The sequence below is a fragment of the Centroberyx affinis genome, unplaced genomic scaffold (genome assembly GCF_046629955.1).
Source record: "Centroberyx affinis isolate AG114_WGS23_722 - 3 ecotype Tasmania unplaced genomic scaffold, CSIRO-AGI_Caff_v1 ptg000380l_1, whole genome shotgun sequence".
In the NCBI taxonomy this organism is placed as follows: domain Eukaryota; kingdom Metazoa; phylum Chordata; class Actinopteri; order Beryciformes; family Berycidae; genus Centroberyx; species Centroberyx affinis.
The window spans coordinates 179,916-189,192 of NW_027279049.1; the positions used below are offsets into that span (position 1 = coordinate 179,916).

At 41.4% G+C, this 9,277-nt stretch overlaps 1 protein-coding gene across 1 annotated transcript; it reads left to right on the forward strand.

Moving 5' to 3' along the window:
- Positions 1–4,867: 4,867 nt before the first annotated feature.
- Positions 4,868–9,212, forward strand: LOC139641509 (CD48 antigen-like). The gene is made up of 4 exons (XM_071515933.1): positions 4,868–4,979; positions 6,640–6,951; positions 7,805–8,095; positions 9,076–9,212. The coding sequence occupies exons 1-4, from the start codon at positions 4,931–4,933 to the stop codon at positions 9,201–9,203; spliced, it is 780 nt and encodes a 259-aa protein (XP_071372034.1). The 5' UTR covers positions 4,868–4,930; the 3' UTR covers positions 9,204–9,212.
- The last annotated feature ends 65 nt before the right edge of the window (positions 9,213–9,277 follow it).

A 9,277-nucleotide genomic window follows, 5' to 3' on the forward strand; every position in this document is an offset into this window, starting at 1 on the left:
GGAAGATGAGGAGGACGTAGATGTAGACACTGTCTTTTCCTCTGAGGACAATGAATTATCTTGTGGGCAGCAAATGGCAGGCAGCACCTCAAAAGAAGAGATAGCCTGCCGTTTTGAAGAGGTTGTTGGTTGTTGTTGTTCTCCCTCCAGCTCCATTCTTGGCAAGGTCACCTGCCCTAGCAGGAATTGCAGGATTATGGATGGCCTGCTTAATAAGCTGCACAGAGCTATGGCTATGCAGACCCATCTGGCTAATACTGGGGCCATTATGTCCCTCTACCTTCGTCACCTGTCCCGTCAGGTGCAGGAAGGTTCTGGGGGTTCCAGCATTGTGGATGAGATTCAAACAGCTTCCTCATACCTCTCGTCTGTTATGAAGGAGCAGGCAGATGCTGCAGGCAGAGCTTTAGCATCCTTTTGGGTTGTTAGACACCACCTGTGGCTGTCCCAGTCCCAGCTCCAGCAAGGGGATTGGCACTGTCTACTGAAATTGCCAGTGGATCCTTCAGCTATGTTTGGACCAGATGCAGCTAAGTTGTTGCAGCAGGCACAGGAAAGTCGCCGCTGTGCACAAGAGGTTTCAGGTAGCATTTCTAGGTGCGCCAGGGGCTCAAGGCGGGCAAGAATATCTGTACCTCAACCAACACCAAAGGTCCCAGCATGGGGACCAGGGGACCTCAGGCCCCAGCTGGAGGCTTTTCGTAGGCGTAACAATCGCCAGCTGCCCAGGCTCAGAGGTCCTCAAAGCAACCCCCCCCTCCTGACAATTCCCAAAACCTGGCCAGCCAGCACCCCCTGTTAGCCCATTACAACGAAGCATGGTTGGCTTTAGGGGCGGACCCATGGGTTGTGTTCACCATGACCCATGGCTACCGCTTACAGTTTTCTCGCAGACCTTCTGTAACAAGGTCAGCCACTTTCACTGCTGTGAATGACCCTCAACATGCAGAGATACTGCAGGCAGAACTGTCCACCCTTTTGGAGAAGAAAGCCATAAGGGAGGTGGAGCATGGAAATCGCCAGGCTGGGTTTGTCTCCCGTTATTTCTTGGTCCCCAAGCGGGACGGGGGACTTCGTCCTATTCTGGACCTCAGGGGGCTCAACAAGTATCTTTGCCCCCTGAGATGCAGGATGTTGACGGTTCCCGGGGTGAGGCAGGCCATCACTGCAGGGGACTGGTTTGCCACCATCGACCTCAAGGATGCGTACTTCCAGATACCCATCTGGCAGGGGCATTGGCGTTTCCTGAGGTTCGGCTTCGAGGGCAGAATATTCGAGTTTCGGGTCCTGCCTTTCGGCATATCTCTGGCTCCCTGGACGTTCACCCAATGCATGGATGCAGTCCTTGCACCCATGAGGCAGCAAGGAGGATTCTCAACAGCACAGGTGCTTTATAGGTAAACCGTGGGGCGTGACCAGGCAAGCCGGTGTGTCTTAAAGAAATATCCACATACCCTGACAGCAGGGGGGTCATTCCCCGTACATATGGAATATGTAACAGAGTGGAGATAGTCTCTTCAGTCAGAGAACCAAGGTTACAATGTAACCACACGATTCAGTTTGACAGAAATAAAAAGTGTTTTAACACTGAATACTGACTATATAACCATACATGTGATTTTGATCATGTTACCTGTGTATTAATTTTACAGGATCCAGTGCTGTGAGCCATGTGTTTGTGCTGAAGGGAGAGGATGTACGTCTGGATGTCCAGAAACCTGATCTTCTGAAAGGGGACATTCACTTTTTTTTATGGTCATTCAAAAATGAACACACTGTAGTAACATTAGCTTCTAATACGGAACCAATAGTCCACGAAAATTACATAGCAAGGGTTGAGGTTTCTACTGAAGATTACTCTTTGCGATTGAAGAATCTACAAGAAGCCGACAGTGGAGTTTATACTGCACTAATGTCTGGGGATCAAAACCATATAGTTGCTGAATACAATGTCACGGTTCAAGGTAGGTTCCTTAACACTTAAAGTCCCTGGTAAGACAGAAAGACAGATTGACATGCTGACACTGCAGATTTGAGTTTTAGTTCTACAAACATTTCTCAAGGCAGAGCTGCAGTGGAGACAGAAACAATCTGATTGGTTGAGTTATTGGTAGTTATTGGTTTGTCACTGTGACAAACACACATGCGGTCATAGTAACTCGTTCCCTTGTTTCTCTGGAGGTGACATGTTTTTACAAGCCCCTTGGACATTTTTTTTTATCATCTCATCCACACAATCTGCATTTTTTCTTAAGTTTGTGTTTTAGAATTTTTATTGCAAATAAGAGTACAGTACAATGTCCCACTTAAACAGAAGTAGTTTTACTTTGCTGACATTTTGTTTAAAGGGACATTAAATAATCTATGATCTTTATCAACCTCTTTCAGCAACCAGTAGGAATTGCACATCTGCTCCTTGTGAGTGTCTTGAAATTAGTTTTGTTCCAAAACAGAGAAACTACTACGCTCTCTTCCCAGTCACAGTCAGACTGCCCGCCCCCTGAGGCAGAGATGAGAATCCAGGAAGAGAGCGGTTGTAGTTTCTACAAGTTGGAAATCCCCACCGATGACATCATTGGTGGGCGAATTTTGGGTCTTCCCACAGCCCCTCTCCTAGAGACAGAGGGAGTAGACACACATGGTGCCGTCTCATAGCATGTATTAATGAGGAGATAAGGTTGAAAAATAGCGAAGTGTTCCTTTAAGTAGAATTAAAATTATTGATGTAAAAATCAACGAAAGTAAAAAAGTAAAAGGTAGCTCATTCAAAAATTTATTCAGGGTTAAGTTACTGTGTAATTACTTTACAAAAGAGAATGCAAAAAGTATAGGATAAAGCTTGAACTAGATTCTTTTAGTGATCAAAAAAATTAAGTGCTAAATAAAGCATAAATGAACATCAATGTCTGATGCAATGCTTAAGGAGAGCCTACAAAATTTGTACGGGATATGATTTGAAATGTAGCAAAGTATAATACTTCTGTCAAAACATACTTAAGTAAAGGGAAAATTAAGTAAAAGTACAAAAAGTTACATTTACAAAAAGTGCAAATGCACAAAAAGCTACTCATTTACAGTAACTAGAATAACTGTAATTCATTTTTTCCACCTGTGCTGTAGAGTCAGAGTCTCTGCTGGAGCGTCAGTGTTGTAATGAAATAACCTGCTGTCCTGCTTGTTGTGCTCCAGGTTCAGAGAGAGTCTCTGGGATCTCAGTTTGTCTGGTGAAGACCGTCCTGCTGTCTGTCGGTCTCATCATCATGGTGTCGGCCGTCATCAGCGTCCACCTCCTGGACCGGCGCAGAAAGCAAGAGTGAACCAACGATTCTCCTCCGACCGACAACATTGTTGGCATTTAGCTGACTCTCTCATCCAGAGAAACTTGCAATGAGTGCAACAGTAGTGTTTAATGTTAAATTCCAAGATCATCAACAGTACAGGCAGCCAGTTGGAATGTGAAGATCAGAGCTGCAGCACCTAGAAAAAACCTAAACAAATATTCCTGTGACTGTAGAATGATCATGTATGATAAGTGCTAGATAAGTAGGGGAGAGCAGGGCATGTTGTCACACTTTTTACTCATTGGTGTATTTCTCAGTAGTTCCTCACTACTGAGATATGACATATTTTTCTAGCTAGATTAAGTTCTTGTCTAAAAAATTGCATTTTTACATTTTGAATAATTTACTGGAAGAAAAAGTTATTACTGATGAAATACCACTTGACAACTTGTGACAACTTACCCCATGTCAGGGCATGTTGTCACACATGACGGGGCATGTCACACGTATGCTGTGTTTTTGCTCACAATTCCAAATCCTATTAATAACATGAAAAACATAGTCTTGTATTTAAAACAACATACTTATCAACACCCACCACACACCAGGTAAAATAACCGCTCCCTCACCCATTATGATATATTAATGTATATGTAATATACACACATATAATTTGATGTTTTATTATATAAAATGGCTTGTTAGTCACTTAAAGAAAACAGTAATAAGAGTAATCTGCCTCTGTGGCTTGATGTGAGTCTGGTCCAGCAGAGAGGCCACTTGCTACACAAGCCAAAGGTTTGTGGGTGCAAGTACCAAAATCGTATTTATTCAGAAAAGAATGAATATAAAGCGATTTCTAATCAAAAAAAAGGATTTGAATAGTTATGACAACATGTCCTGAAATTAATGTGACAACATGCCTCACCCAGGAGGTCCTCTCTCTGAACACATAGCTTCACTAAACCATTCAAATGTATTATCAGGTTCTAGACCAGCCAACAGCAGATGGCCAGTTCAGTACCCTACTTTTCACCATTAGGTGTCAGGCTTCACCATAGATTTGGGTTTGGGGTTTAGTTACTCTGAAATAAATTAATTAAAGCTCAATACAGACCTTTTTTGTTTTACTCAAGCTTTACTATAGGAAGTGAAATGTGATAAAGGAACTAATTAAAGTTAAAATTGTGAAACAAAATAGAAATGAAACGCACGCCTTCCTAACAGTAAACAGTGCGGAGTGATCAAGCCGCAGCACGCAGCAGCAGGTAGAGGAGGTCAGGTGACCGAGCTGAAGTGGGAAAAGTCATCCTTTTTGCAAAATAATAATAATGATAATAATACTTTTATTCACCATTTTATTCATGAATTAAAGTTTTTATTCATCATTAAAGAATAGTAATTGGTCTCGACCTCAAGACTTGTGGTCAAGACCAAGACAAGACCAAGACAAAATAGGTCCAAGACCAAGACCAAGACCGAGATGCAAGACATGCAGAATGTTCCTGTGGTTTAGAGAGGAAAACCTCACCTTCAAAAAGTGCTGACTCTGCAGTGTGTTTATAAGAGCAGAGCAGAACTCAGTACATGGGTTCAACAGTTAGTCTTCCTTCACCACACAGGAGACATCTACACAGTGAGACTCTATAATGTTGATCTTTCTGATACTGGGACTGCTGGTCTGCATAGAATCACCAGGTAGGATGAGAATCCTCCATCTGTTGAAATGTTATTAACGGATATTATAGCAGCGATACCTGAGCAGGCTTTCTTTACTGTAATTATTGGTGTGACGGTGATGATAATGGCATGAGGCGCGGCACTGAGTGCCGTGGGCAGAACTGAAGAATCCATAATCACAGTAAAGAAAGTCCACAAAGGTACATTTATATTCTAGTAAAATGTTGTTCAGGTAAACACATATATATGCAGCTGAAGTGTAGAATTTCAATTTGATTTCTTTGATTAGATTTTTCTCCTCTGCTTAATTTCAAATATAATGTTGTAGTTGGGAGATTTGGAATCCAAGGAGTCCAAAAACTTTGGGAGATTTTGTTTTGTTACAATTTTGAAGAAATGCATGAAGAAATATTGAGTTATTTCTGTTACTGCCTTGGCAGAGCCAGTAATCTTGGGTTGGCTTTAAGATAATTTCGCTTTTTCATTATTTGCACATCCATTTAATCCAAACAGGAGACAGAAAGGACTGAAGTATTTTTATTTAGAAGATAAAAGTGATGCTTTATTCATAAATTAATATTATTATATGAGAGACATATTTGCTAAAAACAAACTCATTGGCAAGGTAGTAACAGAAAAAAATCTTAAACATATTATTATTATTATTATTATTAGCAGTAGTAGTAGAATATAACAATTTGTTGTGCTACAAAGTCTGAAAAAGTGCTTTATAAAGAAAAAAGTCAGTTCAGTTCAAGCTAAGATGTGAACATGCTGTAATGAAGGCCAGCAAGAGCAACAAAAACACAAAGAATTTTGACTAGGATAAGTTTGACTTATCATCCCTCTCTGTGATCTCCACAGGGTTTATTGCTGTGAGCTGTGTGTTAAAGGAATAGTTCACTTAAAAATCTACTCACTCCCATGCCAGTTGAAACTCCTGTCTAAGTTTGTTAGTCCATAAAACAATCACAGAGCTTCCGAGCACGACTTCGCAGCAGCGTCCTCCAAAACAACTGAAGTCGATCTTTAGAGTTCCTGAAAAAAGCAGAAAAACGACAGAAAATATCCATAAAATGACTCCATACAGCCAACGATCACACAGTGAGTGGAAAAGACCGATATTGACGCCATTATTTAGAGCAAATCTTCACTACAGCCGAAAAACGTTAGAAAAACGGTTGCGCGTGCGCAGTCATGAATCTCCTCCACTTCCTTGTTTAGGCTGCGCTCACACAAACTGTGAGAAGAACTCTGCTGAAAGTGACTTATAACACTTTCCGCTTACTTATCAGACTTTCAAACGTCGGCTCACTCTAACACTATACACGTAAATTATTTCATATACCTTCACTCTTTGTGTGATGTAGCCCTATGACTAGGAATGTAAACAAGGAGGTGGAGGAGATTCACGACTGCACACACAACTGTTTTTCAGTTGTAGCGAAGATTTGCTCTAAATAGTAGTCCCTATTGACAGTTGTTTTAACAAACTTCACAGGAGTTTCAACTTGCATGGGGGTGAGTAGATAATGACTGAATTTTCATTTCTGGGTGAACTATTCCTTTAAGTGATGATTCAGTTTGTCAGAAATAAAAAAGTGTTTTAACCTTCAATATTGACTTAATAACCATACATGTGACTTTGATCATGTTATCTGTCTATATAACTTTACAGGGTCCAGTGCTGTGAGCCGTGGGTTTGTGCTGAATGGAGAGGATGTACGTCTGGATGTCCAGAAACCTGATCTTCTGAGAGGAGGCGTTCACTTATTTTTATGGTCATTCAAAAGTGAACACACTGTAGTCACATTATCTTCTAATGCAGAACCAAGAGTCCACAAAAATTACACAGGAAGGGTTGAGATTTCTACTGAAGATTACTCTTTGGGATTGAAGAATCTACATGAAGCCGACAGTGGAGTTTATATTGCAAAAATGTTTGGGGAAATATACCATAGAGTTGCTGAATACAATGTCACAGTTCAAGGTAGGTTCCTTAAAGGAATAGTTCACCCAAAAAAGAAAATTCTGTCATTATCTACTCACCCCCATGCCAGCTGAAACTCAGGTAAAGTTTGTTAGTCCATACAATAGTCCCTGAGCTTCCCAGCAGAACTCCGTAGCAGCCTTCTTCAAAACAACTGAAGTTGCTGGGGTCCTGTCTTCAGAGATTTAAAAAAAATAGTGGAAAATAACCATAAAATGATTCCAGCATAACCCAAGTCTCCTGAAGCCAAATGATCCCAAAGTGACTTGAAAAGACCGACATTTACACCATTATTTAGCTGAAATCGTCACTATAGCTGCTGATTTAAAAAAAAAAAAAAAAAAAGGAGAGATACAAGAACGAGGAGATGCATAACTCTTACTCAAATTACCAGAAAACGGTTTGGCTGTTTAGCCTTCAAAACGCAAGCGAAACGTGAGCTTTTTTTTTTTCTTCAAATCAACAGCTATAGTGAAAATTTCAGCTAAATAATGGTGTAAAGGTCGGTCTTTTCAAGTCGATTTGGGATCATTGGGCTTCAGAAGACTTGGATTATGCGGGACGAGCTGTATGGAGCCATTTTATGATTATTTTCCATTATTTTCTGAACTCTGAAGTCAGGTCCCCAGGAACTTCAGTTGTTTGGAGAAGGCTGCTACGGAGTTGTGCTGGGAAGCTAAGGTCCTGTTGTATGGACTAACAAACTTCACCTGACTTTCGACTGGCATGGGGGTGAGCAGATAATGACTGAATTTTCATTTTTGGGTAAACTATTCCTTTACCGTTTCAGACTTTGATAGAGAGTAGTACCTGCTGTCCTGTTTCTAAAAGCCTTCAAACCTCTGTCTTCCAGAGCGAGTGTCTCCAGTTAACCTGACAGTGGGCTCTGTCTCCTCCAGCTCAGACTCCTGTAACCTCACTGTCACCTGCAGCGCTCAGGACTCTTCCATCAGCAGCTCTGTTACATGTGACAATCAAACCTGCTCTCAGGAGGGAGGAGAGAGGTCAGAGGTCACAACCTCTGATACCTCCCTCTATGTCTACCTGTCCAACGGCTCAATCATCTGTAACCATAGCAACCAGGTCAGCTGCAGCAAGGACATGAAGAAGATTGCACCTCTCTGCCAAGCCAATCAAGTCTCTGGTAAGACAGAAAGACAGATCAACATGCTGACAGCACAGATTTGAGTTTTAGTTTTACAAATATTTAACTAGCTAGTATGGCTAGATTGCAGTTTCTCAGTTAGTAACAGAGCGCTCGGCTTCATAATATTAGCTTCCTCCTCTCTTACCCTTTGCCTTTTTCACTGGGCTTCAGTCTAATGTAGGGTTTCCAACTCTTTTCCAAAACTATTGGCTGCTCAAAAAATCTCCAGATGTTGCCAGATTAAGTCACACGCTAATTTGCACACAAATATATTTGCTACACCAATCCCGCTCTCCCTCTGCCCTTAGCGGCAGAAGAAGATTGAACCTCTCTGCCATCAAGTCCCTGGTAAGACAGAAAGACAGACTGACATCCCGACACTGCAGATTTGAGTTTTAGCTTTACAAACATTTCTCAAGGCAGAGCTGCAGTAGAGGCAGAAACAATCTGATTGGTTGAGTTATTGGTAGTTATTGGTTTGTCACTGTGACAAACACACATGCAGTCATAGTAACTCCTTCCTTTGTTTCTATGGAGGTGAGATGTTTTTACAAGCCCCTTGGATTTGTTTTTTTATCATCTCATCTGCACAATCTGCATTTTTTCTTAACTTTGTGCCTTAGAATTTTTATCTATGCAAATAAATACATTCTGAACATGATTAAACCACCTTGTTGGGCTGCAGAGGTGGAAAGAGTACCAAGATACCCCACTTAAATAGAAGTAGTGTTACTTAAATTTTGTTTAAAGGGACATTAAATAACCTATGACCTTTATCAACATATCAGCAACCAGTAGGAATTGCACATCTGCTCTTTGGGAGTGTCTTGAAATTATTTTTGTTCCAAAACGGAGAAAGGGCTGGAAAGTTTGATTACGGTAACAGGAATAACTGTAATGTGCTACTTTCAGTGCTGTGGTGTCAGAGTCTTGGTGTGTCAGTATTGTAACCTGCTGTCCTGCTTGTTGTGCTCCAGGTTCAGAGAGAGTCTCTGGGATCTCAGTTTGTCTGGTGAGGACTGTCCTGCTGTCTGTCGGTCTCATCATCATGGTGTCGGCCGTCATCAGCGTCCACCTCCTGGACCGGCGCAGAAAGCAAGAGTGAACCAACGATTCTCCACCGACCGAACTTTCATCTCCCTATTTACATTTTACATTGTAGTAAAGGTTGTAAGGAAT

Bases quoted from the DNA above. Each gene is read 5' to 3' on its own strand.
- LOC139641509 (XM_071515933.1), top strand. From the start codon at position 4,931: ATGTTGATCTTTCTGATACTGGGACTGCTGGTCTGCATAGAATCACCA. The intron at 4,980-6,639 runs GTAGGATGAGAA...ATAACTTTACAG, and splicing joins GGTCTGCATAGAATCACCAG to GGTCCAGTGCTGTGAGCCGT. The intron at 6,952-7,804 runs GTAGGTTCCTTA...TCTGTCTTCCAG, and splicing joins ATACAATGTCACAGTTCAAG to AGCGAGTGTCTCCAGTTAAC.